The sequence below is a fragment of the Xenia sp. Carnegie-2017 genome, unplaced genomic scaffold (assembly GCF_021976095.1).
Source record: "Xenia sp. Carnegie-2017 unplaced genomic scaffold, XeniaSp_v1 HiC_scaffold_6, whole genome shotgun sequence".
Classification (NCBI taxonomy): Eukaryota; Metazoa; Cnidaria; class Anthozoa; order Malacalcyonacea; family Xeniidae; genus Xenia; species Xenia sp. Carnegie-2017.
In genome coordinates this window covers 12,561,210-12,581,981 of record NW_025813526.1, presented here as the reverse complement: position 1 = coordinate 12,581,981, position 20,772 = coordinate 12,561,210, and the positions used below count along the sequence as shown (strand labels likewise).

Sequence of the window (20,772 nt, the reverse complement as noted above, 5' to 3'; positions counted from 1 at the left end):
TGTTATGGTAGTAATTTCAAAACAGGCGTTGGGCGCTTTATTAAATAAAATGACATGAAAAATTTAATTCAGACTGTTTTTTCTATGCTGTTTCTTATAAAATTAAACAGCTTAAGAAAATTTGCTACTTTTATATACTTTATTTGTCACTTCAATATATAACTTTCTCCACCAAGGTTGTTCTTTTAAATCTTAACTTTTACTTGACAGTAATGATTTGAAATTAAAGAGTGGACGTTGTTAGCATTTACACTACTCTCTTTTATATGAAAAGGAAACACTCCAATATTAAACTCAATCCCCATGCAACAAATGAAAAACGTGACTTTTATATGAATACTTATTAATTTTAAATATGAAAGAAAGCTGTTGGCTTAATTTATGAGTCTCATTTTTAATATATTAGCTACAAATAACAAACAATTTGCTATTAATAATGAACTTAAAACAAAATTTTGCAATTTAAATATATCTATAACAAGATTTAATACTTGTCAGACATTTGAAATCTTTTAGTTACTGACTTATTATTTAATCAATCAATCTTAAGTTGAAAATATTTGAAATAACTTTTTATACCATATGCATATCAGAAATTTTTAAGTTATAATCACTTCCATATGGTCTAGTGGTTAGGATTTGTGGTTTTCACCCACAAGGCCCGGGTTCAATTCCCGTATGGAAATAAAGCAAACTATTTTCGTCAATAAGACTTATTAGTTTTAACCTATTTACTTTATTATTTTTAACAATAAACAAAATAGATTAAATCGGCTGACAAAAATTAATCCATTCAAAGATGTTTAATGTAAAAAGTGCACTGAGAAATGCTTATTCTTAAATGTTCATCTTTACGTTTACTTCATGTAGTTTTAATTTCTTGGCAAATATTTCATTTATCAAAGATTAAAGAACGTCTACTTCGTTTGGTAGAACAAGTTAGTCTTAATGTTATGGTAGTAATTTCAAAACAGGCGTTGGGCGCTTCATTAAATAACATGACATGAAAAATTTAATTCAGACTGTTTTTTCTATGCTGTTTCTTATTAAATTAAACAGCTTAAGAAATTTGCTACTTTTATATACTTTATTTGTCACTTCAATATATAACTTTCTCCACCAAGGTTGTTCTTTTAAATCTTAACTTTTACTTGACAGTAATGATTTGAAATTAAAGAGTGGACGTTGTTAGCATTTACACTACTCTCTTTTATATGAAAAGGAAACACTCCAATATTAAACTCAATCCCCATGCAACAAATGAAAAACGTGACTTTTATATGAATACTTATTAATTTTAAATATGAAAGAAAGCTGTTGGCTTAATTTATGAGTCTCATTTTTAATATATTAGCTACAAATAACAAACAATTTGCTTTTAATAATGAACTTAAAACAAAATTTTGCAATTTAAATATATCTATAACAAGATTTAATACTTGTCAGATATTTGAATTATTTTAGAGACTGACTTATTATTTAATCAATCAATCTTAAGTTGAAAATATTTGAAATAACTTTTTATACCATATACATGAGAGAAATTTTTAAGTTATGATCACTTCCATATGGTCTAGTGGTTAGGATTTGTGGTTTTCACCCACAAGTGCCGGGTTCAATTCTCGGTATGGAAATAAGGCAAACTCTTTCTTCAATAAGACTTATTAGTTTTAACCTATTTACTTTATTATTTTCAACAATAAACAAAATAGATTAAATCGGCTGACAAAAATTAATCCATTCAAAGATGTTTAATGTAAAAAGTGCACTGAGAAATGCTTATTCTTAAATGTTCATCTTTACGTTTACTTCATGTAGTTTTAATTTCTTGGCAAATACTTCATTTATCAAAGATTAAAGAGCGTCTACTTCGTTTGGTAGAACAAGTTAGTCTTATTGTTATGGTAGTAATTTCAAAACAGGCGTTGGGCGCTTCATTAAATAACATTATATGAAAAATTTAATTCAGACTGTTTTTTCCATGCTGTTTCTTATTAAATTAAACAGCTTAAGAAATTTTGCTACTTTTATATACTTTATTTGTCACTTCAATATATAACTTTCTCCACCAAGGTTGTTCTTCTAAATCTTAACTTTTACTTGACAGTAATGATTTGAAATTTTGTTAGCATTTACACTACTCTCTTTTACATGAAAAGCAAACACTCCAATATTAAACTCAATCCCCATCCAACAATTAAGAAAAACGTCTTTTATATTAATACTTATTAATTTTAAATATGAAAGAAAGTTGTTGGGTTAATTTATGAGTCTCATTTTTAATATATTAGCTACAAATAACAAACATTTTGCTATTAATAATGAACTTAACACAAAATTTTGCAATTTAAATGTATCTATAACAAGATTTAATACTTGTCAGATATTTGAAATCTTTTAGTTACTGACTTATTAATTAATCAATCAATCTTAAGTTGAAAATATTTGAAATAACTTTTTATACCATAAATAAAGAGAAATTTTTAAGTTATGATCACTTCTATATGTTCTAGTTGTTAGGATTTGTGGTTTTCACCCACAAGGCCCGGGTTCAATTCCCGTATGGAAATAAAGCAAACTATTTTCGTCAATAAGACATTATTAGTTTTAAACTTTTACTTTATTACTTTTAACAATAAACAAAATAGATTAAATTGGCTGAAAAAATTAATCCATTCAAAGATGTTTAATGTAAAAAGTGCACTGGGAAATGCTTATTCTTAAATGTTCATCTTTAAGTTTTTTTCATGTAGTTTCAACTTCTTGGCAAATATTTCATTTATCAAAGATTAAAGCATGTATAGTTCGTTTCATTGAACAAGTCACTCTTAATGTTATGGTAGTAATTTCAAAACCGGCGTTGGGCGCTTCATTAAATAACATGACATGAAAATTTTAATTCAGACTGTTTTTTCCTTTGCAGTTTCTTATTAAATTAAACAGCATAAGAAATTTTTCTACTTTTATATACTTTATTTGTCACTTCAATATATAACTTTCTCCATCAAGGTTGTTCTTCTAAATCTTAAATTTTTCTTGACAGTAATGATTTGAAATTAAAGAGTTGATGTTATTAGCATTTACACTACACTCTTTTTCATTAAAAGCAAACACTCCAATATTAAAGTCAATCCCCATCCAACAATTAAGAAAAATGTCTTTTATATTAATACTTATTAATTTTAAATATGGAAGAAAGCTGTTGGGTTAATTTATGAGTCTCATTTTTAATATATTAGCTACAAATAACAAACAATTTGCTATTAATAATGAACTTAACACAAAATTTTGCAAATTAAATGTATTTATAACGAGATTTAATACCTGTCAGATATTTGAAATCTTTTAGTTACTGACTTATTAATTAATCAATCAATCTTAAGTTGAAAATATTTGAAATAACTTTTTATACCATAAATATAAGAGAAATTTTTAAGTTATGATCACTTCTATATGGTGTAGTTGTTAGGATTTGTGGTTTTCACCCACAAGGCCCGGGTTCAATTCCCATATGGAAATAAAGCAAACTATTTTCGTCAATAAGACTTATTAGTTTTAAACTTTTACTTTATTACTTTTAACAATAAACAAAATAGATTAAATCGGCTGACAAAAATTAATCCATTCAAAGATGTTTAATGTAAAAATTGCACTGGGAAATGCTTATTCTTAAATGTTCATCTTTACGTTTTTTTCATGTAGTTTCAACTTCTTGGCAAATATTTCATTAATCAAAGATTAAAGCATGACTAGTTCGTTTGGTAGAACAAGTTAGTCTTAATGATATGGTAGTAATTTCAAAACCGGCGTTGGGCGCTTCATTAAATAACATGACATGAAAAACTTAATTTAGACTGTGTCTTCTATGCTGTTTCTTATTAAATTAAACAGCTTAAGAATTTTGGCTACTTTTATATACTTTATTTGTCACTTCAATATATAACTTTCTCCACCAACGTTGTTCTATTAAAATTAACTTTTACTTGACAGTAATGATTTGAAATTAAAGAGTGGACGTTGTTAGCATTTAAACTACTCTCTTTTACATGAAAAGGAAACACTCCAATATTAAACACAATCCCCATCCAACAATTGAAAAACGTGACTTTTATATTAATACTTATTAATTTTAAATATGAAAGAAAGCTGTTGGCTTAATTTATGAGTCTCATTTTTAATATATTAGCTACAAATAACAAAAAATTTGCTATTAATAATGAACTTAACACGAAATTTTGCAATTTAAATGTATCCATAACAAGATTTAATACTTGTCAGATATTTGAAATCTTTTAGTACTGACTTATTATTTAATCAATCAATCTTAAGTTGAAAATATTTGAAATAACTTTTTATACCATATGCATATGGGAAATTTTTAAGTTATGATCACTTCCATATGGTCTAGTTGTTAGGATTTGTGGTTTTCACCCACAAGGCCCGGGTTGAATTCTCGTATGGAAATAAAGCTAACTATTTTCGTCAATAAGACTTATTACTTTTAAACTTTTACTTTATTACTTTTAACAATAAACAAAATAGATTAAATCGGCTGACAAAAATTAATCCATTCAAAGATGTTTAATGTAAAAAGTGCACTGAGAAATGCTTATTCTTAAATGTTCATCTTTACGTTTACTTCATGTAGTTTTAATTTCTTGGCAAATATTTCATTTATCAAAGATTAAAGAACGTCTACTTCGTTTTGTAGAACAAGTTAGTCTTAATGTTATGGTAGTAATTTCAAAACAGGCGTTGGGCGCTTTATTAAATAACATGACATGAAAAATTTAATTCAGACTGTTTTTTCTATGCTGTTTCTTATTAAATTAAACAGCTTAAGAAATTTGCTACTTTTATATACTTTATTTGTCACTTCAATATATAACTTTCTCCACCAAGGTTGTTCTTTTAAATCTTAACTTTTACTTGACAGTAATGATTTGAAATTAAAGAGTGGACGTTGTTAGCATTTACACTACTCTCTTTTATATGAAAAGGAAACACTCCAATATTAAACTCAATCCCCATGCAACAAATGAAAAACGTGACTTTTATATGAATACTTATTAACTTTAAATATGAAAGAAAGCTGTTGGGTCAATTTATGAGTCTCATTTTTAATATATTAGCTACAAATAACAAACAATTTGCTATTAATAATGAACTTAAAACAAAATTTTGCAATTTAAATATATCTATAACAAGATTTAATACTTGTCAGATATTTGAATTATTTTAGAGACTGACTTATTATTTAATCAATCAATCTTAAGTTGAAAATATTTGAAATAACTTTTTATACCATATACATAAGAGAAATTTTTAAGTTATGATCACTTCCATACTGTCTAGTGGTTAGGATTTGTGGTTTTCACCCACAAGTACCGGGTTCAATTCTCGGTATGGAAATAAGGCAGACTCTTTCTTCAATAAGACTTATTAGTTTTAACCTATTTACTTTATTATTTTTAACAATAAACAAAATAGATTAAATCGGCTGACAAAAATTAATCCATTCAAAGATGTTTAATGTAAAAAGTGCACTGAGAAATGCTTATTCTTCAATGTTCATCTTTACGTTTACTTCATGTAGTTTTAATTTCTTGGCAAATATTTCATTTATCAAAGATTAAAGAACGTCTACTTCGTTTGGTAGAACAAGTTAGTCTTAATGTTATGGTAGTAATTTCAAAACCGGCATTGGGCGCTTCATTAATAACATGACATGAAAAATTTAATTCAGACTGTTTTTTCTATGCTGTTTCTTATTAAATTAAACAGCTTAAGAAATTTGCTACTTTTATATACTTTATTTGTCACTTCAATATATAACTTTCTCCACCAAGGTTGTTCTTCTAAATCTTAACTTTTACTTGACAGTAATGATTTGAAATTAAAGAGTGGACGTTGTTAGCATTTACACTACTCTCTTTTACATGAAAAGCAAACACTCCAATATTAAACTCAATCCCCATCCAACAATTGAAAAACTTGACTTTATATGAATACTTATTAATTTTAAATATGAAAGAAAACTGTTGGGTTAATTTATGAGTCTCATTTTTAATATATTAGCTACAAATAACAAACAATTTGCTATTAATAATGAACTTAACACAAAATTTTGCAATTTAAATGTATCCATAACAAGATTTAATACTTGTCAGATATTTGAATTGTTTTAGTTACTGACTTATTATTTAATCAATCAATCTTAAGTTCAAAATATTTGAAATAACTTTTTATACCATATACATCAGAGAAATTCTTAAGTTATGATCACTTCTATATGGTCTAGTTGTTAGGATTTGTGGTTTTCACCCACAAGGCCCGGGTTCAATTCCCGTATGGAAATAAAGCAATCTATTTTCGTCAATAAGACTTATTAGTTTTAACCTATTTACTTTATTATTTTTAACAATAAACAAAATAGTTTAAATCGGCTGACAAAAATTAATCCATTTAAAGATGTTTAATGTAAAAAGTGCACTGGGAAATGCTTATTCTTAAATGTTTATCTTTACGTTTTCTTCATGTAGTTTTAACTTCTTGGCAAATATTTCATTAATGAAAGATTAAAGCATTACTAGTTCGTTTGGTAGAACAAGTTAGTCTTAATGTTATGGTAGTAATTTCAAAACCGGCATTGGGCGCTTCATTAATAACATGACATGAAAAATTTAATTCAGACTGTTTCTTCTATGCTGTTTCTTATTAAATTAAACAGCTTAAGAAATTTTGCTACTTTTATATACTTTATTTGTCACTTCAATATATAACTTTCTCCACCAAGGTTGTTCTTCTAAATCTTAACTTTTACTTGACAGTAAGGATTTGAAATTAAAGAGTGGACGTTGTTAGCATTTACACTACTCTCTTTTACATGAAAAGCAAACACTCCAATATTAAACTCAATCCCCATCCAACAATTAAGAAAAATGACTTTCTTATTAATAGTTATTAATTTTAAATATGAAAGAATTATTTAGGTATGGCTTGTACAGCACAGTCCATATTTTGACTACGTTTATTTTGACAATGATTATTTTTTTGGTTTTGTTTATTGCCGCGGAGTTTCGTTTATTGCCGTGTAGTTTCGTTTATTGCCGTGGAGTTTCGTTTATTGCCGTGGAGTTTCGTTTATTGCCGTGGAGTTTCGTTTATTGCCGTGGAATTTTGTTTATAGCCGTGACACTTGTGGGCCACTGTAACTTATCACTTCAACGCATCTTCAACGGGAGATGAAAAATGTTATCAAAACGCCAAAAGTTTCGAGCCATTGTTATTTTTTCGCTATGTAGCTTACTCGTCATTCTTTTCAAATATGAGCCCGATAGAAAAATGATGAAGTGGCACACAGTTAATGATATAGAGGACCGAATCGTTAGTCAAGATATCAATAATATTGGTCTACAATTGACTCCGTCGAGACCAAATTTGGTTTTATTCATTAGTATCATAAGTGCTCCGTCTAACAATGAACGAAGAATAGCAGGAAGAGAAACATGGATTAAAGAATGCACCAAACGATCTGATGTTGTTTGTAAGTATTTCACTGACAGTAAAGATTCAAGCGGTAATTTCATTCAGGGTGAAGAAAAAGAGAAACTTGATGATGAAAGTCAGTTATATGGAGATCTTGTTCGTACGGAAACTCCTGGTGGGCTTACATTTTCGGTAAACCTACTCTGGATACTTCAGTGGGCAAATGATAACTACGATTTCAAATATTATTTGCGACTTGATGATGACTATTTTATTTGTTTGAACAAGTTGATGTTAGAATTGGCGAGTAATGAAAGACCAAAACACAGCTTACAATGGGGATGGCTACACTGCGAACTATACGGTATGTAAAATTGAATTTTTTTGTAATTCATAGAGCTATCTATGCTCACATTTTGAACACAATGGTTAGTTTGTTTCGATAATTTCCTCTTGCAAAATTACGTTGGGATGTTGTCACAAAGTCGCATGAATATAGTGTTAAACAACACTTTCCAGCGACGTGTCAGCTAACGTGACGATCTTCGATCAAACGACTTTTTAAATGGGAAATAATAGCGCTTAAACCCTTTAATTTTATTGAAAATTACATCATTAACATTAAAAGTTATATAAACATGTCACTAGTGTACATATCTTCGTTAAATATAGTCCATAGTAATATAATATACGGTGGCCGACAAGAACAAGGGCAACACCAAAATTATTAAGCTCAACACAAATATTAAGCTCAACATAAAATATAGAGCTCAACACAAAATTATTAAGCTCAACACAAATATTAAGCTCAACATAAAATATAGAGCTCAACACAAAATTATTAAGCTCAATGATATTGATATTTTTGTAGCTGTACACAATGGCTAGCATCGAGCATCTTTATTGTTAAATTTTTTTTCAAAAAAATGCGTTTTATTCCACAAAATTTTGCGAAAGGGTCAAAATAATATAAGTATTTGTAAATAAATCTTCGAAGGACGCAATTTCGTAAAAAAGTTCATCAACGAAATGTATCAACGAGTTTGGCTGACAGCCAAGGTCGATATAAATGCATGGTATCAAAATTTAGTTCTGTTCACTTTTAGCTCACTTTAAGATCGATCCGAGAAGATCGATCTGAGATTGATCTTGTGAATGAGAAAGCTCAATTTTGTGAGCATTCACACTTAACTGACGCAACCATTGAGTTATATAATAACTGGAGCGGCTATCTCAGTACTGAAGTTGTGTATTTGAGTACTGAAGTTGTGTACCCGAGTACCGAAGTTGTGTACATGAGTACTGAAGTTGTTAACTAAATTTTCGAAGTACTACAAAACGCTAAAGGTCTTTGTACCCTATAGACATTTGGCAATGAATCCGTTCAGTAACCAAGGAAAAGCTTTACCAATAGAAGTAAGAAATGAAATACTTGAAATGTGGTTAAATAACGAGCGTTTGACAAACATTTCGAAACAACTAAACCTACCTGTAATATATGCACATAATTAGCGGCATAAGCTTCCGTTATGTTATATATGACTGATATTCACTTAAGCATAACTTAACTATTAGCACATGTAGAGCACAAACGTGTAAGCTGGGAGATTAGAGAATAAACGTAGATCTATAACCATCTGAGTTATTACACTACCGTATAGGACTATGTCAAATATAATAGATCTATGTGTAAACCCAGGTTCTATTGTACCTCGCCAGAGCGAACGTGATGTTCGAACCACGCGTACAGATGACATTATACATACACTAAATATGTAAAAATTAATAAACCATCTATTTACGCAGAAGAGATTCAGCAGCACCTAGAAAATAACAAAGTTTGCCTTCCAGCAATTATACATAGCAGGACATCCATTAGTGGAATTTTGAACAAAGATCTTGGTTACACTTACAAGATAATAAGTTAAATTCCTCGAGAGACAGAACAGCCGGAAGTTATTGAGAAGTTAGAAGCTTACGTAGCAAATATTTCATTGATTGATTGCAACCGTATGCATTTCTTTAATGAGTCGTCTGTAGTTGTTACGAGTGGCAATAGACGTCTAAGGGTACTCCTACATTTGAAATCCAACGATACGCTTTTAGTACCACATTTACTGTAAATTTATTGGTACATATTGTAAACGGCGTATCGCATTATAACGCTCTTAGAGGGCCGTCAAACGGATTAGAATTGCTAAAGCTTTTCCTTGCTTACTGAACGGATTCATTGCCAATTGTCTACAGGGTACAAAGACCTTTCGCGTTTGCTAGTACTTCGCAACTTTAGTTCACAACTTCAGTACTCAAGTACACAACTTGTGAAGTCAAGTTGACAAGTTCATATCGAGTATTCCATATTTGGAAATGTAATTGGCAACATTAGAAAGTAAATTGGCAACCGCCATTTGAAAAGTTAACTAAAATCGACAATAATTAGCGGCTGACGCCAAAAAAATGGAGGATTTGTTCCATTACAGCTGAGATTTACTGAAATTGACTGCTTTTCCGAAAATCTCACAATTTCTCTCTCCCTCCTTGAGATATAGTTTATAAGAAAAAGTATATGTGTTTTTCGCATATTTAGCAAGCAATTTTATGATGAAAATCACTGTAAAAACATAAATTTCATAAAAGGGAGTTTAGTGTGGTTGCCAGTTGTCGGCTTCTACGACGGATGCCTTTTTAACTAATCACGAAGTTGTTAGCCACATATGAATGCAGATGTGCGCGTCGTAACTGTCGTTTAATGATTTGCTCGATCAAAGTTTGTAGTCTGCACGAAACAAAATATACAATAGTGTTTATAATACTTGAATACATGAATACACAATTGTGTATTTAATAAATCTCTTCTTTTTCTCTTTTTTATGTGTTTCCTATTAGCAATGCGAGTTCAAAATTTGATTGACTAGTACAGCTTTCAACTCAATAAACTTTATACCCATATTTAATGCCAGTTGCTATTGGATTTTTCCCTCTAAGTATGCAACACCTGATGTTTTTGTTACAAGAATGATGAAGTGAATGTACACATGTAAAAATAAGGCAACAAAACCAAATGAATTAAACATATTTTGTATTGTTTAATGCTATAAGCTTAACAGCTTTTCAGAAATTATAGAGTTATTAAACTGTACTACCTGTATTTCATTCATATTATGAAATGAACTAAGAAGCAAAAAACTAAAGAATAACTTGGAAAAACAAAACATTTCCCTGGTTTAATAAAGGTGAAAATAAAGCAAATGGCAAATGTCCATTCTGTACCTCATTATGTGAAAAAGCTCAAAGTATTTTTACAGCAAAAACTGAAATTAAGAAGAAATATATAGCACTGAAGTTTTCATCACTAAATCTTTAATGCTTCAATATGGCATGCATTACATATAACGAACATACAAACAAAATTCTACTAAAATAACTTAATAAGGAGATGTGACATGTTTTTACAATTTATTTGTAAAAAACACACTGTACTGTGCAGTTGAAGCAAGTTATCATCAATCTCGGTATCAATTTTGACACAAGCACAAACTTTATGACCTTTTTACATGACATTTCATCAAGCATCAAGACACACAAAACCTTGTTATCTTTAATTGGTAGTTGACATTTACTTTCAAAGCATTCAAGGCATCTTTACTAAATCCATTATTTCCATCTATAGAATTAGTCCAAGTTGAACTAACTATTGGACAGGGAAGTCTGTATATCATTTACCTTTGTTTGTAATCAGCCTTATAATTTTGCATTTAGAGACTCTGTCTGGCTAATAGCATCTTCCAATTGTCTTCAGATAGTGTTCTATGAAATAGTGTTGGTACTGGTACTGCAGCATATTCCAGAAACATTTTGCTATCCGATCAATTTTCCATGTTGTCAGCAAATTAATTCGAACAAACTCCGCTCTACATTATTGGTATTCTTTGGGGTTTTCGTTTCTTCATAGTATCTGCCCACTGAGTAAAAAGAGTAGAATCTTTTTCGCGTTAGGGAAACTACTTTGCAAACAGATTTATGGTCTCACACATTAACAAATAAGTGGAAAAGCATGTTGATATTCAAAACAAAAACAGGAAAACATCAATCGGATTTTATCGCTCAGGCTTCAAGTTCAATTGCTTTTCAATTTCTGATGAACAAGCAAAACTAATATCTCTCCTGTGAAAGCGACATGTTCCATTTTGTGGACATTACGATATTCAACAATTGAATGACTGAAGTGTTTGCATTTGAAAAGAAATGCCAAAGAAAGATATCGTGTTTGTTTTGGAAAAATGCTGTATAATTAGCTATAGAAATCAGGGGAGGTCGAGAATATAATTTTTCTGCAAACGATAATTTAGGCGGAAATAGGTCCATTGGCCGTCATTTTTTTGGTGCCTGGTCCCAGTCCACTTAGCCGCTCCAGTTATCATAGAACTCGTAACTTTGGACGCCACACGTAAACTGATTTGATTTCCTTGACAACAAAGTGTAGTATTTATTTTATTGCAATCCAATGAACTCAAATACAACATATTGGGATTGCGATTGCTAACATACATATTGGGATTGCAACAATGAACTCTAATACAACTAGAAGGCTAACTCATTATACACATGCCTAGACTTGTCTGAAGTATAGAGCTCAAAAATAACTAGAGCGGCTGTCTCAAGCGTGGCTTAGATATCTGATTACGCCATAAAATGGCGGATTTCGTCTGTTGCCGCTGAGATTTACCGAAATTGACCGCTTTTCCAAAAATTTCACAATTTCCCACTCCCTCCTGAGGAAAGAGTGAGGAAAATTTATGTGTGTATTTGGGATTCGGCAAGCAATTTTTTGATGAAAATCGAGGTATAAACCTTAAATTCATAATAGTGAGTCAACTGTGGTTGTCAGTTATCTGCTCCTAGGAGGATGCATTTATAACTATCGACGAAGGAGCTATATGTAGGCTACACATGTATGAATGCAGATGTGCGTTGTTTTCTTTCCAACATCAAGCTTGTTTGATCGATTAAACTCTTTAGTCTATTCAAAAAAGTATATCATAGTTCATCTCCACGATTCACGAGTTAGAAGTTAGCTTATTTGTTGTCATGCTATTTTGCTTCTTTTCATGCAATGGGAAATGGCTTTTTTCGACACAATGGTAGAATTTTTACATGTTTCTTTAAAAAAGTAAATATTAAATCTCTGGATATTTACGGATTTTCTGTAATTGAGTTTTATATTAAATTTCAAAAAGACTCAAGTCTGCATAGGTTTGGTAAATGAAAACAAGCAATGTGGTATAGAAATTACTTTAAGTAACCTTTTTGTGATGTTGTGAAGTGCAACTGCATCAAATATTTGTAAAGTTGTAGCACATTTTTATTTTGCAGTATTGAGATATGATTGGGCAAAATGCAAACACTTATGCTTCCAATGGTGTTTATAAATCATTTGTAGTTTTAATACTTCTACACTTCTATTTCACTTAGTCTTGTTTTTCCTATATTTGCAAAATAAGTGCACAATTTGTATAATGAACACAGTTTTCACCCCAATAATAAATTTCATAAGCAGTTGGTAGTGCATTTTGTTTTCTGAGTATTGACATCTTGTGTTTTGTTCATACAAGAATGATGAAGTGCAAGTAGAAATGTCATAGCAAGGCAATATAAGCAAATGAATTAAATACCTATATTGTACTTTTACGCTAGAAGCTTAAAAGCTTTTTAAACATTATAAAGTTATTGGATTGTATTACCTCTATATCATCAATGTCATGAAAAAAAATAAGAAGCAAAAAATTTGTAGAAAAGCTTTGAAAAGTGAAAAACGTTTCTTTAAAAAAGCAGCAACAATGCATATGATAAACCTGCATTCTGTACTCTATTAGGTAAATAAGCTGAAACTGTTTCTTGAAGCAAAAACTGTAATAATGAAGAAATATACAGTACAGAAACTTTAAAGGTTTCATCACTGAATCTTTAACGCTTCAGTATAGTGCATTAGATATTAGTAACATTTAAACAACAATCAACTAAAATATTTTCATAAAGATATCACATGATTTAAACATTAAGTTATATAAAACCCAATAGCTTATACAGTTTGATGCATTATTTTCACATGATATGCTGACGGTATTGTAATTGTTTTTTTCACTTGTTTTCGTTCATATTATCACTATTGGAAATCAGGAAGGAGTGAATATTAAAGAAAAATTTTAAAGTGGAAGTTTTGACCACCAAAATCCGTCATTACCGCCATGTTTCTGACCACGGGGTCCAGGCTCCTTTTCCTCTCCAGGTCTTATAGAACTCGATGTCATTACTACTTATCACTTCAACGCAACTTCAACGGGAGATGAAAAATGTTATCAAAAACGTCAAATGTTTCGAGCCATTTTAATTTTTTGGGTATGTAGCTCACTCGTCATTCTTTTCAAATATGCGGCCTATAGAAAAATGGTGAAGTGGCCCACAGTTATTGACATGGACGACTAAAATCGTTAGTCAAGATATCAATAATATTACTCTACAATTGACTCCGTCGAGACCAAATTTGCTTTTATTTATTAGTATCATAAGTGCTCTGTCTCACAATAAACGAAAAACAGAAAAAAAGCAGGAAGAGAACATGGATTAAAGAATGCACCAAATGATCTGATGTTGTTTGTAAGCATTTCACTAACGGTAAAGATCTAAGTGGCAATTTGATTCAGGGTGAAGAAAAAGAGAAACTTTATAATGAAAGTCAGTTACATGGAGATCTTGTTCGTACAGAAACCCTGTGATTTTACATTTCGGTACAGCTACTGTGGGTACTTCAGTGGGCAAATGATGATTACGATTTCCAATAATATTTACGACTTAATAATGACTATTTTATTTGTTTGAATAAGTTGATGTTAGAGTTGGAAAGTAATAAAAGACCAAAACACAGCTTTCAGTAGGGATGGTTATACTGCGAATTACACGGTATAAAAATAGAATATTTTTGAGACCCATACGGTTTTGTACAGAAATATTTTTGTTTTGGTCTTATTACTTACCAAGGTAGCAAACTTACGTCGTAGCAACGTTGTGTCGACGCTTGACAAACGTCGCCTCAACAGTTGTGATAACGTTGTTTTGTTAACTCTTTGGGATGTTGGCACAAAGTCGCATGAATATAGCGTTGAACATGGCATTCCAGCGAAGCTTAGCCAACGTACTTTTTTACCGTTTGAGAACGTTGTTTGGACGTAGATTTTTGACGATCTTCGATCCTGAGCAGCGATTTTTCGAAACAGAAAATAATTGCGCTTATATCTTTTAATTTTTTTTTTTTGAAAACCACATTTTTGAAATTTAAAGCTACATAAACATATGTAGCTTTAAAGTGTACTGATCTATATTAAATATATTTTATTATAGTATAATATACGGTGACCAACTGGAACAAGCGCAACACCAAATTATTATGACCAACCCAAAATTATTAAGAACTTAATGACCGAGCGCGAGGTCTTTACAGAGAAATAACCGAGGTGTTTTTGAACAGACCGAGCCCGTAGAGCGAGGTTTGTACAAAAACACAGAGGTCCGATATTTCTCAGTAAAGACCGAGAAAGCGAGGTTATTAAAACGATTATTATATGGCATTATTTTACCTGAAACGAAGCTTGCTTTCTTTCTCGTCCTTGCTGTTTTTACGGGTTGATTTTCATTTTTCTAGTTTTCGTCAATAAAAAATAAACTCGTTTCATATTGTATTGTCTAGATAGTTTAACTGTTTTCCAAGTGTTTTTCCTTCAAATCACATACGTAAATGGTGTTTTGTTTCGTTTATTTTGTGTTTTGCTGTTTCCTTAGAAAGTTTGTCATGACAGTAAAATTACGCGTTTTGGACCGTGGTCGATTACGCAAAAATAATAGACCGGAAAAAAAATTTCTGAGCCAATCAAAGCGCATCATTTGGCGGAAAGTGACGCTTGCCATATAATAAGCTTTAAACCATTCAACCTACAACCTCAAATTTTTCTAGTTTATGCTAAAGTAACATTCTACTTTTCAGCTATGTTTTTCTATAGCGGATGCTGTATACTCAGATTGATAGTCACGTGGGCAGTGTTTGCCATAGCGTCTGAAAAAGACCTTGTAAGATCTATTAGGATCTTATAGGATACTACTTATATTAAATCTATATTTAGTATAGAGAATAACTTAGATATAATCGTTTTATGTCTTATTGTGGTATCTTTGAGCCTTTTCTGGCGCACTGCCGATAGGCCTGTCGGAGAAGGTTCCAAACATTCGCCATGATTACGAAACTATAGAGTGGCGATCTGTTCCAAGAATTTTAGTTTTTTGCTATAAACAAGAAAAATGCTTTCCTTACATTTCAATGGGTGAAAAAGATGTGAGGATGAAACATCTAGAGAATGAAATTGATAATAATAGCACGATGACGTCATGGAGCTTTTCAGCAGCTATCGTTGCCATAGAAATCGAGCGAAAGAAAATATTAGCATTATATTTGAAGCTTATCCAAAAGCTGCACTTTATTGCTGATTCTTGAAACAAAGAGTTGAGATCATTGAAGGACTTTAATCAATTCAGTAGTTTTTGCCAGCTACTCTATAATTTACTGTGAGAAAGGAGCATCCTCCAAACGTGTTATCAAGCTTGTAGACGTTGAACGAAAATCTAAAGGCGAGTGCGCCTGAAATTAAGATTGATCAAATTATGACATGACACTTATGCTGGCTGGATTTCTCTAGTTTCTAAATGGTAACGATATTATTACTGTCACAACAAAAACGTAATTGTTCAATTCCAACGAAGTTCATTCACGTGAGATTTTTGCCCATACGTTTGGAGTGCCATTAGAATCATAATCAACGTATCAAACTTACAACTATTCCGAAAATTGACATCCGTCCCAATGTCTTCGGAACACGAAGAATAATTACAATAGCAACTTTGGTTTGTTAAACAAGTTTTATTCCTACTCCTAAAAGTATCTCGCTTCTCTCCCTTGTTTAGCCCCTCTCACTTCTGTTCTCTGCTTTCTCTAATTCCGTTCCACCCATGTTTTCTATATTATTCCTTAACGCCCAACATACCCGAATGTACAATTGAAACCCAACACAACTTTATCATTATTTGCAACACAACGAGCTCTCAGAATATCTCACAAACAAACATTATTCGAAATTTGGCAGATTGGTCTTTTGTTGTAGCATAACATGGATATCTGACAACAATACCTATATTGGAACTCTTAATTACATTCTTTTTGTTTCAAGAATTTGGGTTGCAAAACCTTTTTTTGTTTGCAAATCGCACGACAGTCTAATGAACATGTCGTAGAAATAAAAGTAATTTTTCTGTTGTTTTTCTAATAATTACTTAGTTTATAAATATCGAATGAGAACAATAAGAGACAACATAACATAAATGTTTCTTTTCCAATTCCAACTTGAGGATCACAATTTTCTTCAAGGAATGATCTCTGTTCTTCTATCATATTGGTTGCTATATAGGCGGGAATGGTAACTTGGTAAGGACTCTCGTGAATAGGTAGTGGCTCATCCATATGAATTCCATAATTCTGTAATTCAGCTTCATTCATAATGCCTTCCCCGAGAATTATGAATTTATAATCATCAGAACACCCAAGGTAAAGAGCTGACGCGGTGTCGTGCCATTCTCTAAAGACAACGAATGGTTTTACAATTGTGTAACTCTTTTAAACATCTGCTTATATGTGGCATGTAAACATAGTGCAAGGCAAAAATGTGGACTTCATTCAAAGGATCCTAGTGTCCAGAGCCCTCTAGTTCACAGAATCCCTTTTCGAGGAAGCTTAAAACACCAGAATATATATCTCGATAGGGTCTTTCGACACTGGTGTTATGCACAGAACTAGAAATTATAATACTCCCTTTTCCTAAGCCTGTACTGAGACCCAAGCATATAAGAGCAACTTCAACTTTGTCCAAACCGTGGTCTCCATCTTGAAGCCAGTACTCACGGGGTCTACTTTACGTAAGCATTCACGCACTCTACAACGTTGAATGCGAATACTACGACTTCGTAATGCTGCCATTAGACGCCTTTCACATATAATTGATGTAATGTAGCAAACATCTTGAACAAGGCGCTCTTATTCGTCATCAGTAATGGTGGAATAATTGAACGAAAACTGAGCATTACTATGCAGTTGTCAATACTAGCCGTTAATGATTCGCTTCACTGTAGATTCCAGTTCTCTCCAATTCTTCTCGCGTCGTGGCTATAATAAGATATTTATTTAAAAAAATCGTTTTCATTCAATTGATAAACGGATTTAGTTGTACAATGACTACTTCTTGCCATCATACACAATCAGTCAAAAAGAAATCCTTGAGTCATATTTGCGGCTAATTACAGGAGTGTGTAGTTAGCCTCGTTACGCGGCCTAATTGCCAAAAACAATAACCCAAAAAATAGTAGTTCATGTTTTGTTTTTATTCTTTGGATTCTTTGTAATTCTTGAATTTTAAAATAACGATTGCACTTGTGGAAATATTTGTTTACTTACTACTGCCGCCATATTTTTGAATTGACCAGAACTTTACTTGACTTTCACTGCTTTTTAGCGAATCAAGTTACACTACTTACAGAGCAGTTACTGCACTGCAATCAACCAATCACTGTGGAGAAATGTGTCAAAGTATATTATTTAAGAAATAAAAGATGTTTACTGCGTTTGCACAGGCTTATGCAAACCGAGGAGACCTTTGAAAGGTCGAGGGTTGCACCTGCTCGAGAGTCCTCACCAACGTCTCTGAGTTTTGCATAAGCCAGTGCAAACACGATAAACATCTTTTATTTCAAGTGTAAAATAACAATAATGCAAAACAAGCCAAAGATTTTAATATTCTTTTAACGTGTATTCACGATTGATTTGCAAATTCTCTTTGATTGATTGGTTGATTTGAATGGTCGAGCTCAGATCGTTTTGCACAGGCTAGTGCAAACACAGCTATAGACTAATCAGCACACGCGTTTCATTGTGTTTATTGTATAATAATTAATGAAATACATGTAGTTTATTAACGTAACAGAAATGTTTGTTAGGTTTTGTGATGTAGCCATCTACCTTCCTTAGTATATATTGACTTACGCGAACAAATAGAGATATCACAGATAACTATAGTACCACATTTAATGTTCAACGTCAATGTCTATGGTCTACGATCTATCTTACAACGATAAAACTACTTCCTTCGGTACAAGATGTTATTTAAGGATATATTTGTGTCTATATTAAATATGGTTACTTTAAATGAACGGAAAACTATTAAGGAAGTAAAAAAATGTTGTCATAATTACGCCTAAGTATATCTTTTTAAAATAAAAATAATTTACTCTTGACTTTATTATTTATTAATCGCAGGAAGATGGGAGAGAATATCTTAGTGTAGGAGCTTCTTTAGCCATGCCATCTGTCAAGGGGCTTTATTTATCAGATGAGACTTTCCCCTAGCCGTGTGGACAGTGTCCGTACATTTTGATTTTAGTATTGTTGTTCTAAAACAAGATTTTAGCATGTCACTGACACTTTTTGGATACAGCCACTTCACTAGCAAGTATACTCAGGAGTACGTTTTCTCTGACTACGGCAGCAAATGCCTATACCATTTTGCACGACGTTTTATATATTAATTATTGGCTTTGAACCCGTTAATTCCACATCTTGTCTACATTCTTCTCATCCACTTAATAACTGAAAAGTCATTTAGTCAAGAGTTCACTTGGTGGTATTGGAGTAAACTCCAACTGTTGATGTAGTAATGACACACATGTCAAGTCTTCTTGGTGACATTTGTGGGATTTTTTAACAAGGTTGAAAATTATTAATTTCGGAAACAGAATGTTAAACTATATTACAAGCTAAAACTTTTACCTGTATATAAAAAATACAAAGTTGAGCAGATATTTTCGACCGCCATTGTAGTCATAGGGATTTTTTTTCAATTTTTAGATGCAACATGGCTGGATGAGTCTTTTCTTCTTTTGACTTCTGACATTGTCGAATCATTTTTAAAAAGGAAAGACAGTTTGATGTGCCACGTTTTCGAAAGTCAGGCTATTGGCTATTGGTTAAAAGCTATCACAAATCTGACAACGTTTTCTGATAATGGGAGGCTAGTTCATCTTCGGTCTTCTTCGCCTGATTTCCGGTCAGATAATGATGTAAAGAAAAGAAACGAAATTTGTCGTTCAATTATTGGTATTCACCAAAGTTACCCCGATCAAATGAGGCTCTACTGGAGTGTTTATGAGAGGGAAGATAATAGTACACACTATGAAATTCCTAAAGTCGTATACAATTGTCATTTTCAAATCAACATGAATTACATGGTTTGGAAAAACAATAAACAGTGGTTTTCTGAACCTAAGCCATGCAAAGACAATCCTACTTGGAGAAATGGAAGTAAATATGTCGGTAGAGGTGGAGCGTAAAGGTACAGCAGAAAGCACATAATTTACTTTTTTGTAATGATTGTGAAATGCAAATGTGATGTTTTTTTTACTAAAATATGTAGTGGACTTGGCCAGTAGCGTAGCCAGACCACAAGTTTCAGTCTTGCATTTTTTGCATTGCATCTTTTGAAATGCACTGTTTTCACAGTGCATGTGAACTGAAAAAAACCTGTAAATGGCAAATAAAATATGTGGACTGCTTACGCTACTGGAATCAGAAAAAAGGGCTTAGAGATGTGATATTTTTTTGGTTCTTTATCTCTGTGTATTTTCTTGGAACTCTTATCTGTAAGCAAATTTTTCGCCCCATTCCTGTCAGTGGCCAAAGCCAGTCCAATGCAATCCTAATTTTCATGATATTCAATTTTTGTATTTTGTAGACACGTATTTTAATTGACTGTCGTCCTGTGAATGAACATAAAAGTGCTTGCAGGAATCAAGTGGGTTTCTGCTGTTTACAGCACGCTCATTAGCGTAGCCTTTCACTTGAAGTATATATGTAATTGTTAGCTCACTAGTGAGATAATATGTGAATAAATTTTAAAGGGTTGAAACTTGTTAATTGCATCTGACCATTTAGATACATATTCTAATGACCATTCTTTATGGCAACATATTACCTACACAGTAAAAAGAAGTGGGTCATTTCAGCCGCATGAGGTCGTTGTGTCTTTTGAAATTGCTTGCCGTATTGGCTAACAATGAGGGCTAAAACAGACAAAAGAGCCGTTTTGGCACCATGACGATTGTTTTTGCTTTACAATTGACAATTGGTGCTAAAATATACGG

General features: G+C 31.8%; 1 protein-coding gene, 1 long non-coding RNA gene and 2 other non-coding genes across 4 annotated transcripts; all 4 read left to right on the top strand.

The window, feature by feature from the left end:
- The first annotated feature begins 614 nt into the window (after window positions 1-614).
- On the top strand, window positions 615-685 carry Trnae-uuc. The gene has a single exon. It is a non-coding gene; the product is annotated as a tRNA-Glu (tRNA).
- An 877-nt stretch (window positions 686-1,562) lies between these two features.
- On the top strand, window positions 1,563-1,634 carry Trnae-uuc. Its single transcript has one exon. It is a non-coding gene; the product is annotated as a tRNA-Glu (tRNA).
- Window positions 1,635-7,197: 5,563 nt separating this feature from the next.
- Window positions 7,198-20,537, top strand: LOC124458026. Its single transcript, XM_047008140.1, has 3 exons — window positions 7,198-7,852; window positions 19,481-19,964; window positions 20,364-20,537. Exons 1-2 carry the CDS (start codon window positions 7,252-7,254, stop codon window positions 19,960-19,962), a joined length of 1,083 nt encoding a protein of 360 aa, XP_046864096.1. The 5' UTR covers window positions 7,198-7,251; the 3' UTR covers window positions 19,963-19,964; window positions 20,364-20,537.
- LOC124458027 lies at window positions 13,715-14,341 on the top strand. The gene is made up of 2 exons (XR_006952952.1): window positions 13,715-13,884; window positions 14,047-14,341. It is a non-coding gene; the product is annotated as an uncharacterized LOC124458027 (long non-coding RNA).
- Window positions 20,538-20,772: the final 235 nt, after the last annotated feature.

Bases quoted from the DNA above. Each gene is read 5' to 3' on its own strand.
- LOC124458026 (XM_047008140.1), top strand. From the start codon at position 7,252: ATGTTATCAAAACGCCAAAAGTTTCGAGCCATTGTTATTTTTTCGCTA. The intron at 7,853-19,480 runs GTATGTAAAATT...TTCAATTTTTAG, and splicing joins GCTACACTGCGAACTATACG to ATGCAACATGGCTGGATGAG.